Source organism: Solanum stenotomum, chromosome 11 (assembly GCF_019186545.1).
Source record: "Solanum stenotomum isolate F172 chromosome 11, ASM1918654v1, whole genome shotgun sequence".
NCBI lineage: Eukaryota > Viridiplantae > Streptophyta > Magnoliopsida > Solanales > Solanaceae > Solanum > Solanum stenotomum.
Genome location: NC_064292.1, coordinates 47,904,228 through 47,920,300, shown reverse-complemented (window position 1 = coordinate 47,920,300; position 16,073 = coordinate 47,904,228). Strand labels below are relative to the sequence as shown.

The 16,073-nt window shown below is 34.4% G+C and overlaps 4 protein-coding genes across 11 annotated transcripts in view; all 4 read left to right on the top strand.

Annotated features, from left to right (window-relative positions):
- The window catches only part of LOC125845020 (protein SRG1-like), a 110,603-nt gene that overhangs the window by 11,523 nt on the left and 83,007 nt on the right, over positions 1–16,073 (top strand). Inside the window, exon 1 of one of the 8 annotated variants that reach the window (XM_049524401.1) lies at positions 1,004–1,070. The exons of 6 other annotated variants lie outside the window; for them this stretch is intronic. The gene's annotated coding sequence lies outside the window, so the exon portion shown is untranslated. Of the gene's footprint in view, positions 1–1,003; positions 1,071–6,001; positions 6,032–16,073 lie in introns of those variants that run through there. One more of the 8 variants, XM_049524402.1, reaches the window with a different exon arrangement.
- Positions 960–5,617, top strand: LOC125845019 (codeine O-demethylase-like). The gene is made up of 4 exons (XM_049524394.1): positions 960–1,218; positions 3,756–4,003; positions 4,535–4,859; positions 5,241–5,617. The coding sequence occupies exons 1-4, from the start codon at positions 973–975 to the stop codon at positions 5,502–5,504; spliced, it is 1,083 nt and encodes a 360-aa protein (XP_049380351.1). The 5' UTR covers positions 960–972; the 3' UTR covers positions 5,505–5,617.
- LOC125845018 (protein SRG1-like) lies at positions 5,809–7,684 on the top strand. The gene is made up of 4 exons (XM_049524392.1): positions 5,809–6,179; positions 6,476–6,723; positions 6,845–7,169; positions 7,283–7,684. The coding sequence occupies exons 1-4, from the start codon at positions 5,931–5,933 to the stop codon at positions 7,544–7,546; spliced, it is 1,086 nt and encodes a 361-aa protein (XP_049380349.1). The 5' UTR covers positions 5,809–5,930; the 3' UTR covers positions 7,547–7,684.
- On the top strand, positions 12,866–14,252 carry LOC125846002 (uncharacterized). Its single transcript, XM_049525473.1, has 3 exons — positions 12,866–13,388; positions 13,442–13,596; positions 13,701–14,252. The coding sequence occupies exons 1-3, from the start codon at positions 12,866–12,868 to the stop codon at positions 14,250–14,252; spliced, it is 1,230 nt and encodes a 409-aa protein (XP_049381430.1).

Sequence of the window (16,073 nt, the reverse complement as noted above, 5' to 3'; positions counted from 1 at the left end):
AATTACTTTTAAGGGACTTTTTTTTTATAGTATAACATTTATTCATCAAACACGTACCAACTATTGAATATAGATAAATAAAAAGCCTCTTAGGTAGAGTATATAACGTATTTTTATTTAGACATCTCGATTGAAGTTGATACTTACTTAGCACATAAATTATGCTAACTAACACTACAAATGACTGGGGGAGAATCTTCTCAAACATTTTATGAAAATCGATAAAAGATTTCATTATTTATGATGATGTTTGATTAGATGCAAAAGGTTTAAAATATTAATTTGACCCTATAAATATGGTGTAATAGAAGAATAGTAGGACAATATTTGAACAACATTAATGTTAAAACATAGGTTAGTACAAATTTGAATAAAAAGTACTATTTTTTTTTTTACTATTTTACCTTATTTTTCCAATAAATTGCACTTTATTTGAAAGGATAAAAAGGCTTTTAAACCTTGTGAAATTAAATAACAGCATCCTCAGTTTATAGCTTGATTAAAAAATATTCTTGCCATTAAGAATTTTATTTAAAAATGCCCCTATTATTACTTTTGGGATAAAAAATGAACTTTTACTGATAAATAGATTATTTTCCCCCCTTTTTAACACATTCTTTTCTTAGTATAATTATTGTAATTTATTATTAATTTTCATATATATAAATTCATAGTAATTCATCACTAATTTTCATTTAGATAATGATAAAAAAAAATTCCTAATAAAATAAAACATATTTTTATCTTTATATTTTTCTAATTGAAAAATAATAAACATTAGCTAATAGAATCTGATTTTAAAGTTAAAATACAATGTGAGGAAAATAAAAATCGGACCTAAAATTTGAAAATTGAGACGTCTGCCTCATTAGGGTTGACTTTTATGTATATAAAAAAATAAAATAAAAATTAGTATGGCATTGGAAGAAATAAAACCCAAATTAAGAGCGCTCCCCAAATTAACAAGAGCCAATGGAGTCAACGCCAGCAAAATTGAACTTCGGAAAATCTCTGTTAGTACCAAGTGTTCAAGAGCTTGCCAAACAGCACCTAACCAATATTCCGGCCAGGTATGTCCACCCAGAGGAAGAATCTCCGGTCATATCCGCCGGAGCGTCGGTTCCAGTTATCGATGTTCAAAAGTTGATTTCAAGGGATTCCATGGATTCTGAACTGCAAAAGCTTCACTCTGCTTGCCAACAATGGGGTTTCCTCCAGGTTTCAGTTTCTTCATAATTTTGTTTAATTTATTATTCCGGTGTGTTTGGTAAGAACGAATTTTATTTTCACTGAAAATGATTTTCTTAAAAAGCTACTCCATAATTTATAGAAGTGATCATTTGTGTCAAAAGAGCGAAACTTCAAAGGCTCACCTAAAGTATACTTGTTTTTTTGGGTTTCGTATATCAACTTTCAGTTATGTAAGTTTCCTATTTGAATTAAATGTTTATTGAAACACACCTAAAATATCAATTGTTCCTTTTTCCTACTTATGATGACGATTTAGGTAGGAAAAGGAAATAACTGATAATTGATGTGTGTTTTGATGAATTACTGAGATAGAAAACGTGAACACATAATAGTTGGTGAGTATTTTTTTTTTTTGATGAATCGTTTATGATAGTTCAAATAGGAAAGTGAACACTTGATAGTTGTCACGACCCAATTAAGGATCATGACTGGCGCTAAGGGGGAGAATCCCAAAGCAAGCCTCACCAGGATTCTACAGAAAATCGGGCAGAGTTTCCTTTGATTTTAGGCCTATCCTAGATTTTTCCTGTCTCAGAAATTCACAACACAACTAATAGCAACTATAAACCACCATATAATATCCATCAATGATCAAATTGTCATGCAATAAAACCAATTCATCTCCAAATTACGGAAAAAGTTCCAAACTAGTCACTTGACTACAATTCGAAGGACTAATCTGGACTCAAATCAAAGAAATGACAAATGGAGCGACTCTAAGAGTTTTTAAAAGAAACTAAATAAACATAGCAAATCAATAGTTCTCTTGCCACGCGAAGCAATGCGAGGCACACCAGATGCTACCAACTCACACGCTAGTTAATGAAATCCTCTTCAATACCACCTGAATTCTCTGTAAAAACAATTAGTGAGGAGTGAGACGCTAGCTCAGTGAGTAATAATACTTAACCACAACCATTTTAATGAGGGACAAGTCAGAAAACATGCTAGTGTAATAGTCATAATGATGAAACAATGCTCTTTCAGAAACAATAACAATATTCAATCTTAGGTGCCTCATATAAGCAAAATCAATGTAAATACCTAATAACAAACTTAGAAAAAGAACATTTTCATATCAGATCTTATAGCTGGGAGGTTTCCAAGGATGAATCATGTAATCAGTGTGGCCTTCTCTTTAAGAAGTAACCAATAACACTGAACTCCTCATAAAAGAGTTAATTATTCATATCAGTAGATCCCTACTTGAGGGATATCAGTAATAGTATACTAGTTCTACCTTCCCACTAGCAAGGGCTTTATCAGTAATCAGAACTACTAGGTGCACCAGGTCTAACGAACCCGCCGTTAGCTACGGGATTCATCAAGGTCTACTCCCATTTATATTTTTCTTGTAATCAGTAAAAACAATTCAAAATCGAACAGAGCATTTAAATCTTATCAAATCATATCATTTCAAAGTTTAACAATCACCTGTCAAAATACTATTTCTCAAAGAAGTGTAAAACCTTTTCAATATCAGTAATCATATCTTATAAGAATGAGATCATCTCAAATAATCTTTTCAGTATCATATCCAGTAAAAGACTTGTCCCACATGCAAGTTCAAAACATTCAATAACACATTTACTTTATAAACCATGTGAAAGTCATGCAAGTTATAAAACATCAATTGTGGTAAGATTACTACTCACATTACTCGTGTTGAAGTACCAAATTTGTCACTTGGGCAATCTGTATGACTTCCTTCAATCAATTTATAATCACATCATATCGGTCTCGTAATACTTCCTTCGTTTAGGCTAATTCATACTAAATTCAGAATACCCAATCTTCGAAGTTTTATGATAGACTCTCAATCTGTCAATTTATATCAAATTGGTGCTTCAGATCCCGCAAAACAGTCTCATTGTTGATTACTTCACCCTATAATAAACAAAACTAATGTCACTGTCCAACAATTCTTCTTCGGTTTATGCCGAACTACAAAAGTTTGGTCCAAACATTTAACATACTCACTCAAACTGTAAGATAATAAGCGTTTAACGGATTCCTTTATTCCTTCTAAACCCATGTTTTTCAAACTCTCAGTTCTCAAATTTATAGTCAGGGAATATACAAATTCAATCTTTAAACTAAGTTAAGATACTTACCTTGAAATCCATACTTGAAATAGCAAGAGTTCCACTTCTTCTCCATTTAGTTATTTTTCTCTGTTTTAATCGATTTCATGCTCCTTCACAGGAAGAGACTCTAAGAACATACTCTTTCTTCCTTTTTTTTTTTCCAAGAGTTGCTGACAAAACTCTTAACTCCAATAATTTCTTTAGCTTAATTTAATTTTTCCCTTATTAGGTTTCTGATGGGCCCCATTTGATTTTTTTTTAGCTAATGACTAATATGTCCTTGTTTAAAATATGGGATAGTTCAGGTAGTAAACTCAAAAAATGGGGATACTTCTAATATATTTTTGATCGTGCACTCTTAACAAAACATGCAACTTTTAGAAACTTTGAATTTGCTAGCATATTGTTGAATGTTAGGTTATAAACCATGGAGTGACACCTTCATTACTGGAGGACTTCAAGAGAGAGGTTATTGAATTGTTCAAACTTCCAATCGAAGAAAAGAAGAAACTATGGCAACAGGAAGACAGCTTTGAAGGTTTCGGGAATGCATTCGTTGTATCAGAGGAGCAGAAGCTTGATTGGAGTGACATGTTTGCCATAATGACTCTTCCTCCTTATATCCGCAAAGAAGACTTGTTTCAGAATTTGCCTTCAAAGCTCAGGTGCCTATCCCCCAAACCCTGTACATTACTCTATTCCAGAACACGATTATATAAACAACTCTATTCCAAAGTTCATTGCCTAAACGATCACTGAACTATTGGAAATAAGTGAACAAATTTACTTTTATATCAGATAAGTCAAGAAAATTGACTTTGTTCTGCTATTTCTGCTAGTTCATTGACCATTTTAGCAACAAACTCCTCTATCCGACGATATTAACGAGTTCTTAAAAAATTTTAGGCAGAAGTCCAAATTCGTCCCTTAGATCATTAACCAGGAGTAAGGTCCCTTTACTTTATTTTCCCTGAGGATTTGTAAGTTACAATAAAATTGGTAAGCTGTTATGGCTAATAATATATAAACACAAAAAGAGGAGGAATAATATAGTTATGAACCTGCCCATAATGTTATTGAGATACACCACACTTGTTAACTATACTTTTTGTTAAAAATTGTATTTCTAAATTCTAACTTGTGCCTTGATCTTCGCTCTCCTCATCCCTTAATATGTTTGTGTGTTTGAAATGCAGGGACATCATGGAAGCATACTCCAAAGAAATGAAAAACCTAGCAAGGATCATCGTATGCCAATTGGCAAAGGCTTTAAGGATGGATGAAGAGGAAATGAGAGATCTATTCAGTGATGGTATGCAGTCAATGAGGATGAATTATTATCCGCCTTGCCCTGAGCCAGACAGGGCAATTGGCTTAAGCTCTCATTCTGATCCTGATGCCCTCACCATCCTTTTCCAGCTGAACGAAACTGAAGGTCTCCAAGTTCGAAAAGACGATGTTTGGGTGCATATAGAGCCCCTCCCAAATGCTTTGATTGTGAATATAGGCGATATGATGGAGGTAAATAATAACTTTTTTCTGAGTAGCTTATTTTTCAGAGGATAGCGACGTAGTGAAAATTGTAGTTTTGGTGTGCAAGCTATTGGTTAAGTTTGGTTTTATTCACAGTGTCATACAGCATGCTTCGCATATTAAACACTTCTGAATTTTCTTGAAAGGACTTAATTGAGACTTTATGTGTAATGGAATTCACATGATTCAAAAAGGAAGCTAATATGTCTAGTTCGGATAATTAAAACTTGCTTGTTTTGAACAAATTGGTTTTATAAACCTTTTTTTTTGTTCTTGGTAAAGAAAGAGGTCATATTCTAATACGGTAGTCTATTATTGAAAATATCATTTAAATTATTGTGGACGTAAATGATTTATTTGACTTGGCAGATAGTGAGCAATGGTGTTTATAGAAGCATTGAGCACAGAGCAATTGTAAACTCAAATGAAGAACGGCTCTCTGTTGCGACATTCTATAACATCAACCTTGAGTCCGAGTTAGGACCTGCACACAGCCTCATTGGACCACATAATCCTCCCATTTTCCGAAGAGTTTCTGTGCATAAATATTTACAAGACTTTTTTGCACGAAAAATCAATGGAAAATCATACCTTGATTACATGAAGGTAGAGGTGAAGGATGACGAATCCTAGGTAGCATTTGATACACTAGTACAAGTTGCTCTGTTGTAATTTTGAGTTCCCCTGTTTGATTACTACAAAGAATAAAAATAGCACACTCTTCATTTTTATTGAGAATATAAAATGTCCTTTCTTGTAGTATTATATTGGTATGATGGAACTAGCATTTTGTCTTGCATAGAATTTTTATTTGTTACTTTGGAATAGTGGCCGGAGGCGATGTAAATATACAAAGACAAAATTATATAATTAAAATATGAAAAAATTACTATTACTTGATAAATACTAATACTGTATGGTTTTTGGAAGAAATAGATAAACCCAAAGCTGAATGGGATCTATAGTTTGAAAGAGTCATTTATATCTATAGGTCTGGTTTCTGCTGTTTCTTTTTCATCAGACGTTAATAATTTTCAATTTAATTAGTAACAAGAGCAAATGGAATCAAAGCCGGTGGCAAAAATGAACTTTGGAAAATCTCTGTTAGTTCCAAGTGTTCAAGAGCTTGCCAAACAGCACCTAACCAATATTCCGGCCAGGTATGTCCGCCCAGAACAAGAATCTCCGGTCACGTACGCCGGAGCATTGGTCCCAGTTATCGATCTTCAAAAGTTGATTTCAGGGGATTCCATGGATTCTGAGCTGCAAAAGCTTCACTCGGCTTGTCAACAATGGGGTTTCCTCCAGGTTCCATTTTTTCATAATTTCTTTTGCTTTGAAAATGGTTCTTAAGGGGTATATGTATTTTAAATGATAAAGTTAGGCGATATATAAATTGCACCTTCTCCTTTTATTTTATTGGAAGTAATTCTGTTTTAAACTTGGCTTAATTTTTGTGCGTCAGCAATATCTATTGGAAATATAACTTGAATTGGTTGAGGGACTTTATAGGTGAAATGGAAATAGTTGAATGACTTTTTGAGGAAAAAACTGTTAGCTGAGTGACAGTTTGAGAAATTAGCTTGTATATTGTTGAGTGATAGGTTATAAACCATGGAGTGACACCTTCGATCCTGGAGGATTTCAAGAGAGAGGTTATTGATTTGTTCAAACTTCCAATGGAAGAAAAGAAGAAACTATGGCAACAAGAAGACAGCTTTGAAGGTTTTGGGAATTCATTCGTTGTATCGGAGGAGCAGAAACTTGATTGGAATGACATGTTTGGCATAATGACTCTTCCTCTTCGTATCCGGAAAGTGGACTTGTTTCAGAAGTTGCCCTCGAATCTCAGGTGCCTGTCTCCTTTCTCTATTACTTTATTCCAGAGTTCATTATGTCAAGAGTTAAAAGTGTCAAAATCACACCTAAATTCTTGAGCTTCATATTTAGACTATTGAGAGTCTGAGTTTCAGGGGCATTATAGAAGCATACTCGAATGAAATCAAGAACCTAGCAATGATCATCGTATGTCAATTGGCAAAGGCTTTAAGGATAGATGAAAATGAAATGAGAGAGCTATTCAGTGATGGTATGCAGTCAATGAGGATGAATTATTATCCACCTTGCCCTGAGCCACACAAAACCATTGGCTTTAGCCCTCATTCTGATGCTGATGCCCTCACCATCCTTTTCCAGCTCGATGAAACTGAAGGTCTCCAAGTTCGAAAAGACGATATTTGGGTGCCTATAAAGTCCCTCCCAAATGCTTTGATTGTCAATATTGGCGATATGATGGAGGTAAATAACAACTCTTCTTCAAAAGGACTTAATGTGGACTAAATATAAAGAAATATTACTAATCGGTTTGGATTGGAAAATATTATATGTAATATGTCTACGTGTGTTGGCAGATAGTGAGCAATGGTGTTTATAAGAGCATTGAGCACAGAGCAATTGTAAACTCAAACAAAGAGAGACTCTCAGTTGCAACATTCTCTACCTTCAACCTTGATTCCGAATTAGGACCTGCACACAGCCTCATTGGACCAAATAATCCTCCTATTTTCCGAAGAGTTGTCGTGCAAAAATATTTACAGGATTTTTTTGCACGAAAACTTGATGGAAAATCTTACCTTGATGTCATGAAGGTAGAGGCGAGGAATGGAGAATCCTAGGTAGCATTTGATACATAAGTTACTCTTGTCGTTGAAATTTGGAGTTCCACTGTTTGATTACTATAAATAAGAAGAATAGAGTCTCTTCATTACATTATGTGTGACAATTTTTTATTTGTTGTTGAGTTAGATATCATTTTTTTTGGGTTGTGTTGGAATGTATGCTTCTACTAACACGTCAATGGACCAGGTCCCTTGACACAGTAAAAACAGAATGTAAGCACATGCAGTAGTTAGCATCCAATATACGTCAACGGACCAGGTCCCTTGACTCAACAAGAACAGTAGCTGAAATAAATGCCGAAAGTAAATGGCTGGAAGTAAAATCTGCACAATGATTTTACGTGAAAACCTCCTTGCTCAAGGGCGGTGAAAACCGCGACCTGTCCTTACAGGCTTTTCAAACCAAACTCCATTTCTTCCAAATAGAGCAACGATTCAGATTACAACAACTTGCAACCTAGGAATTTACGTCTAAATCCCTTCCCCCTAAATGTAGCGTTCCACTACAAATAGAGCAACTAAGCAATATCACTATTGTCCACTAAGCTACCCGACACAGAATAACTTAGAATTCAACTAAGCAACACACATGTTGCCCACTAAACCACCACCCTTTGGACAATTTAGACTTTGACTAAGCAACAACAATGTTGCCCACTAAACCACTTAACTCTTAGATGATTTAGAATTCAACTAAGCAACAACAATGTTGCCTACTAAACCAATCGACCTAACTAATTTAGAATTTTTGCAGAACCAAACAAAGATCTATTTCCTTTATAGATTAGGAATAGATTTACAATGTAAGCACAAAAGATATAATCCTAAGACAACTAGACAGCTTGCAACTCTATCAGGTCCCTGTTGCTCTTGAGGATAATACTTCCTTGAACATGGCTTCTTCTTTTTAGCTTTTGGATTTTCTGAAATCCAAAACTTTGTTTGCCAAAACTTGGGTTTGTGTTTAGAGAAGTGACTATTATCAAAGTGGACACAAACCTTTGGGACGTCCTTATTGGCTAAAAGTTTGCTGTTAGGAAAAGTTATTCACCTACCACATCAGATGTGGCAGCTTTTCCGACGGTTGTCTTGTCACCTTTTCATATTGCAATCTTGCAGGGACTAGGTCCCTTGCAATGTTCTTTGGGAGTTCCCGTTGGACAAACACTTTCATCTATTCTGATTGGTTCCGTACCCTGGTGCCTCACCAACCACTGACTGACAAGACAACTTTACAATTGTGCCCCATTATGCATCTGATGAAGAGAACTCTGCCAGGGACCAGGTCCCTGCATTTGTGAGACACTGAAACAGAGAATCTCGTCCGCTCTTCCTATTGGTGCAGTACACTGCACTTTTCACCTACCACCTGACATGACAGCTTTACAGTTGTACCCTATTTGAATCTGGACGAGAGCACTCTGCCAGTGACCAGGTCCTTGCATTTGTGAGGATCATCAAAATACCTAGAATATAACATTTTCCCCCTTTTTGATGATTACACATAAATATTCCTCACACTGAGTTTATTCATTCATTTCCCCTGCCAGCAGTCTTAATAACAAGGATCTGGTTCCTTGTTAGATTCCTAAGTTTGTTAAATCATCAAAATTTAATATCAGTTCCAAACTAACATTTTCCTTTTTTTTGATGATAACAGACTTATTCACTAGTTCCCCTATCAACAAGAACTCTTCAGGTAACTGGAATTTCATCATCCCCGAACACTACAAGAAAAAGGCTTATTTATGACTAACATTTAGGGACGAGTTAATAATCCCGTCACAAAAGTTATACATATTGGGACGAGATTACATTTCGGTCCTAAAAGCTATATGTTTTTGAGAAGGTGCGAAAGCTAGTCCCTAAAAATATTAATAACTAGTCCCAATTGTAATTGAGAGTTAGCGGGAAACCACAATGCCAAAACATCCCTAAAAATTTTACTAAAATAATTTTATTTTATTTTTGCTGAAAAATTAGGCGCCAAAAGAAACCTTATTTCCTAAATATCTAAAAAAAAAAACCCTGTTTTCTCTCAATACCCAATGGTCCTAACTTAGCCTTTACGTATTCTGAAGAACGCATCTATCTCTTTTTCATCTCAATCAAGCGCAGGTTCTACCTAGAGTTATCCAGATCTTCCTCAAAGCCTTTCTGTCGATCAACAACATCTCTGTTTGCTTCTCTCTACTACGAAATTTTGGTAAGATTTCTTTTCTTTTTCTTCTTGTTCTCTGTTATGTCGTTCAACTTTGCCCAATTTTCTGGTTTTATTGAGTTCAGATTCTAATTGATGGTTTAATTTGTTGAAGTGTATTCAAGTTTGTAGTGTATTGTATGTTCGAAAAATCACATAACCCATAAAGTAAAGCTTTTTTTCTGAAAAATAACTAAGAGGACAACTTGCTTCTGTTATTCTCTGCTTCGTGAATTTCCTTATTCAATGGACACCAAAGTTCCTTGTATGAATGAATATCTGATTGTCGTTTGATTAGTTGATGATTATAAAACACAGATTCTTTATATTGGAGTCTTTATCAACTTGTAGTAACAAAACTGATTATTTTCTATATACTACAACACAAGTAATTATCTTCTTTTATTTGTCTGCTGTGGGTCGTGAATTGATAATTATTTTAACTTGACTGATTCACTTGTATTTGCAGTCTTTGACCAGCGAATTAAAGATAGTGATTACTATGTTTTATACTCGACGATTGATTAGTCAATTTTGTTTCAGTGATTAATCTGTGTTAAGCACCAAAGCAGGCTTAAGACTTAACATGTTTAATCTAATGAATCTTCTAATCATATAGCATACACGATTTCCACAAAAAGAAACTATGTACTTCGCCTCTTATCGTAGTAGGTGTTAGCCTCATTCGCAATGCTCTCCCATATTCTAGTTAAATCTTCCTTCAAATCAACTCGAGTTCCTTTTAATCCATTTGATGAGTTCAGAGTATATAATTTCAAATACATGGCCACTTTTTGAACTCCTCTAGTATTCTGTATAATTCACTCACTATGGTGTCCCTATCCATATAATGTTAATCAAATCTCATACTATAATCAAATTCTTGTTCACTTAGCTTATGTACTTTAGGAGCCAAAGATAAGCGACTAAAAACACTTTTCTGGAATTTCTGAAATCAGAATGAACTACTTTTGTTTATATGTTGTTCTCGTATTCATCATTAACGATGACTATGGAGTGATCATTTTGTTGTTCAGCTAGATAGTTTAATTATTAGAGAGCAGGCTAAAACTCGCTTGAATCTGAGTTCCCTATTTTAGGCGTGGTAAGTGTCTGACTTGGTTATTCAAATCACTCCTACAGTTGTTTTCATCAAATGCTGGACACTCAAGCTTTCTATGCTTGAATGGCTTATCAGCAGAATTCTTAGCCACAACAGTTTGCGAACTGTTTCCTTGTGCATTTTTAAGGATTGTGTATTCATTAGCATTTGTCTCTTATTCTTTGTTTAATTTAATAGTAGTTTGTTCTTAAGCTCAATTTTTCTCCCTCATGCGCTTGAAATCCACCATTCTGGTCGCTGCTAGAATAAGGTCCATGATTTCTTCAAAAACCTCATTTGCATTTTCATTGAGAACTCTCATAATTGAATCAGCACCAGTCTCCTCTGTATCATTCTTGACAACTGTAGCATGTTTTCTTGACCTATTAGTTTCACCAGATCCATCATTTCAAATAAATGGTTTACGATTCAATGGCTATTTTGGTACAGTCTTCTGATTCTCATATAACAAGTCCATGATTTCATCAATTGTTGTATCCATATAATGTCCATCAAAGCTCATACTATAATCAGATTCTTATTCTCTTAGCTTAATGTACTTTACGAGCCAAAGATAAGCGAGTTAAAACACTTTTTAATGGAATTTCTGCAATTAGAATGAAAAACTTTTGTTGATCTGCTATTCTAGTATTAATCCTTAACGATGACTATGGAGTGATCATTTTTCTTGTCTCCAAATGATGAACAACTTTTGTTAATATGTTTTTCTTGTATCCATATAATGTTCATCAAAGGATTTCGCGACAAGAAATTTTCTTTGTTTAATTTAATAGTAGTCTGTTCTAAAGCTTGATTTTTCTCGCTCCTGCGCTTTAAATCCACCATTCTGATCGCTGCCAGAATAAGGTTGATGGTTTCTTCAAGAACCTCATTTGCACTTTCATTGAGAACTCTAATCGTTGAATCAGCAGCAGTCTCCTCTGCATCATTCTTGACAACTGTAGCATGTTTTCCTGACCTATTAGTTTCACCAGATCCATCATTTCGAATAAATGGTTTACGATCAATGGTTTTTTTGGTACTGTCTTCTGATCCTTGTATAACAAGTCCATGGTTTCATGAACTTTTGTATCCATATAATGTTCATCAAAGCTCATACTATAATCAGATTCTTGTTCTCTTTGCTTAATGAACTTTAGGAGCCAAAGATAAGAGACTTAAAATACTTTTTAATAGAATTTCTGGAATTAGAATGAACAACTTTTGTTATTAATCCTTAACGATGACTATGGAGTGATCATTTTGTTGTTCACATAGATAGTTTAATTATTAGAAAGGGGGCTGAAACTCGCTTGAATCTGAGTTCCCTGTTTTAGGCGTGTCAAGTGTACAACCTAAAGATTCTTTATATTAGAGTCTTGATCGAGTTAAGTAATTGTTTTCTTTCATTAATTTGTTACATGTCGTTAATCTGCACATCTGTTAACATCACTTATTTACTAGACTTTGGAGTCTTTAAACAATCAACTAAAAATAGTCCACCAAGATCTATTTTTTACAATAGACAAGTCAATTTGAACGGTCATTTATGTCGTTGTCTGGTCAACAAGGAACTACTAGCTTTTTTAAAAAAATATTGAAATCGCGTCAACAAATAAGATTATCATGGAAAATAATCATAAATGATAGACAAGCATGAGTGAAAAGCTAAGGGTAACCCAAAGAAAACCTTCAAGTTCTTAGAAAGACATTCTAGCTATTTTGCTTTGTATATGGTGTTCTTTTTTGTATTTTTTTTTTTATGTTTACTCATTTTTGTTGTTCAAGTTTGGTATGTCAACATATTGGCATGAAAAATTATATTTGCGTCATTCTTTGTCATATGATAGTACACCACAATTCATTAACTGAACAAGTAGCTAAGGTCCACTAGAAAGTGCGATCTTAGAGTTCAACTTAGTTGTGTAAAACTAATTGTAACAAGTTGTGCGCATATTTTGATTTTTATTTTCTTTTATTTTTCTAAATCTTATTTTTATGTATACTATAAGGTATGGCACCTAGTAAGCAATGGATGCAACTTGTTGAAAATCGACTCGATGAAATCTACTTAGACGGTGTGCAGAAGTTTTTGAATTATTCCTTTCAAAGAACGGGAGAAAAAAATGAAATACGATGTCCATGTATCAAATGTTTCAATACAATTTTTGGAACTCGTAAAACAGTTGAGACACATCTGATAGTGCATGGAATAATTCGAAACTATACTTTTTGGTATCATCATGGAGAACGTTTGGGTGAGCCATTGTCAGAATCAAATTCGGAATCTAATGATGAAGATGGTAATGTTGTAGAAGAATGTGAGAGTGAGGATGAAGTAGAAGAATTGTTGAGAGATTTATATCCTAATCTTAATGGAGGAAGTACACACACAGATTGTGATGATTTACCAGAGGAGGAACCAAATGTTGAAGCAAAATTTTTTTTCAGCCTATTGAAGGATTTCGAGCAGCCACTGTACCAAAATTCAAAAGCTTCAAAGCTTTCCACTTTGATCAAATTGCTTCATATCAAAAGTATGGGTCGTTGGAGTAATGCGTCATTTACAATGTTATTGAAATTATTGAAGAGGAGTTGTTGCCTGATGGCGCTAATTTGCCAAGCTCATATTATGAGGCAAAGAAGATAATTAAAGAACTTGGGCTTTCTTATGACAAAATTGATGCTTGTACTAATGATTGCATGTTATATTGGAAGGAGGATAGCTTACTCGATTCTTGCAAAGTTTGTGGTGCGTCCAGATGGAAAATAAATACACATAGTGGGGAAACAAGTAATAAGAAAGGTAAAAGATAGCTTCAAAGAGCTTACGCTATTTTCCCTTAAAGCCTAGACTTCAGAGATTGTTTATGTCTACAAAGACATCTACTCTAATGACATGGCATAAGGATGAAAGAGTTGATGACGGAATAATGAGGCATCCAGCTGATTCAATGGCATGGAAGTCATTTGATGAACTTCATCCTTCATTTGCACTTGACCCTCGTAATGTTCGACTTGGACTTGCTAGTGATGGATTTCAACCATTTCGGAATTCAAAAACCTCACATAGCATTTGGCCTGTGGTTCTTATTCCTTATAATTTACCACCTTGGTTGTGTATGAAACAAGAAAATTTCATTTTGTCAATGATTATTCCTGGTCCAAATGGTCCTGGAGATGCAATAGATACATATCTCCAGCCATTAATAGAGGAATTGAAGGAGTTGTGGGAAGTTGGTATTGAGACTTATGATGCATCAACTAAACAAAATTTTAAGTTGCATGCTTCTTTGTTATGGACCATCAATGACTTTCCAGCATATGGAAACTTATCTGGATGGAGTACAAAAGGAAAATTGGCATGTCCATGTTGCAAAAAAGATACTTCTTCAATTTGATTGACTAACTGTAAGAAGCAATGTTTTATGGGTCATCGGCGTTACCTTCCTCTTAGTCATAAATGGAGGAAGGAGACGAAGATATTTGATGGAAACAAAGAGGAAAGGGCCGCACCAAAAGTATGTTCTAGTATTGAGATACTTGATCAAGTGCAAGATCTTGAAGGGATTCAGTTATCAAAAGATCCAAAGAAAAGGAAGAAGATTTCACATGAAAAACGGCAGGATAATTGGAACAAGAAAAGTATCTTTTTTGAACTTCCATATTGGAAATGTCTCTTGCTACGACACAATTTGGATGTTATGCATATTGAAAAGAATATATGTGATAATATTATGGGTACAATAATGAATGTCCAAGGAAAGACCAAGGACACAATTAAAACACGGTTAGACTTGCAAGAAATGAACATTAGGTCGGAATTGCATCCAATTCAAAATGGAGAGAAAATTGAAGTTCCAACTGCCTGCTACACATTGTCTCCTGAAGATAAGCACAAATTATGCCTTTTCTTAAAAAATCTAAAGGTTCCTGATGGGTTTTCATCTAATATTTCTCAATGTGTGAACCTAAAAGATCACAAGATATCTGGATTGAAAAGTCATGATTGTCATGTTCTTCTTCAACATTTACTCCCTCTTGCACTTCGTGGTATGTTGTCTAAAGAAGTGTGTGAACCACTTATTGAGTTATCAATATTTTTTAGTGTTCTTGGATCAAAGGAGTTGAAAATTGATAACTTGAATCATATTGAAGCTCAAATTCCCATAACACTTTGTAAGTTAGAAAAGGTTTTCCCTCCTTCATTTTTTGATGTCATGGTGCACTTACCTATACATTTAGCTAGTGAAGCTAAGATTGCTGGACCGATTCATTATCGGTGGATGTATCCTGTGGAACGATGGTTGTATTTTTTGAAATCTCTCATTGGTAATAGGGCATGCCCTGAAGGTTCTATTGCAGAAGGCTATATTGCAATTGAATGCATGACTTTATGTTCGAGGTATCTGCATAGAATTGACACAAAGTTCAATCAACCTGAAAGAAATTTTGATAGTGGTTTACAAAAATGTAGTGGAGGCTTATCTATATTTTGTCAACCCGGAAAAACTCTAGGAGCTAAAACTCCATGTGAGCTTGAAGTAGATGAATTAGAACAAGCACATATATACATACTGAAGAATTGTGATGAAGTCTTACCATTTCTCGAGTATGTAGAAACTTTCATATCATCTTATTATTATCATTTCCTTTAGGATAATTTCCTTTCTATATGAGATTTATGGTTCACTTCAATTTTGTAGAGAGTTTGCACAAACTCATGAGAATGCTCGACACTTGTCTGATGCAGAATGGAATCGACAATTTATTGAATGGTTTAAAGATAGGGTGAGTAATACATAAGAATCAAATTTAATATTTAAATATCTTAATACTAATTCTAAAATAATCAATGGAATATTGTTAATAGGTCGCACAATTGCACAAAGGAGATGATAGTCGTATGATGGAAGATCTCCTGTCAATTTCACGCGGTCCTACCCAATATTTGAGGCGTTCTAATGGTTATGTTGTTAATGGATATAGATTTCATGTAGAGGATTATGATAAAAAGTTAAGGACTCAAAATTGTGGCGTTGTTGTATTGGGTGAGAATGATAAAGATAGTGAGAACCTTGATTACTACGGTGTATTAACAGATGTGATTGAGTTGCAATTTGTCATGGATAGAAGAGTGGTTTTATTTCGTTGTAATTGGTTTGATGTGTATGATGAAATAAAAGGAGTTAAAAAGGATGAGTATGATCTTGTGAGTGTCA

Bases quoted from the DNA above. Each gene is read 5' to 3' on its own strand.
- LOC125845019 (XM_049524394.1), top strand. From the start codon at position 973: ATGGAGTCAACGCCAGCAAAATTGAACTTCGGAAAATCTCTGTTAGTA. The intron at 1,219-3,755 runs GTTTCAGTTTCT...GTTGAATGTTAG, and splicing joins AACAATGGGGTTTCCTCCAG to GTTATAAACCATGGAGTGAC. The intron at 4,860-5,240 runs GTAAATAATAAC...TTGACTTGGCAG, and splicing joins ATATAGGCGATATGATGGAG to ATAGTGAGCAATGGTGTTTA.
- LOC125845018 (XM_049524392.1), top strand. From the start codon at position 5,931: ATGGAATCAAAGCCGGTGGCAAAAATGAACTTTGGAAAATCTCTGTTA. The intron at 6,180-6,475 runs GTTCCATTTTTT...GTTGAGTGATAG, and splicing joins AACAATGGGGTTTCCTCCAG to GTTATAAACCATGGAGTGAC. The intron at 7,170-7,282 runs GTAAATAACAAC...GTGTGTTGGCAG, and splicing joins ATATTGGCGATATGATGGAG to ATAGTGAGCAATGGTGTTTA.
- LOC125846002 (XM_049525473.1), top strand. From the start codon at position 12,866: ATGGCACCTAGTAAGCAATGGATGCAACTTGTTGAAAATCGACTCGAT. The intron at 13,389-13,441 runs GTATGGGTCGTT...AAATTATTGAAG, and splicing joins CAAATTGCTTCATATCAAAA to AGGAGTTGTTGCCTGATGGC. The intron at 13,597-13,700 runs GTTTGTGGTGCG...TTTCCCTTAAAG, and splicing joins GCTTACTCGATTCTTGCAAA to CCTAGACTTCAGAGATTGTT.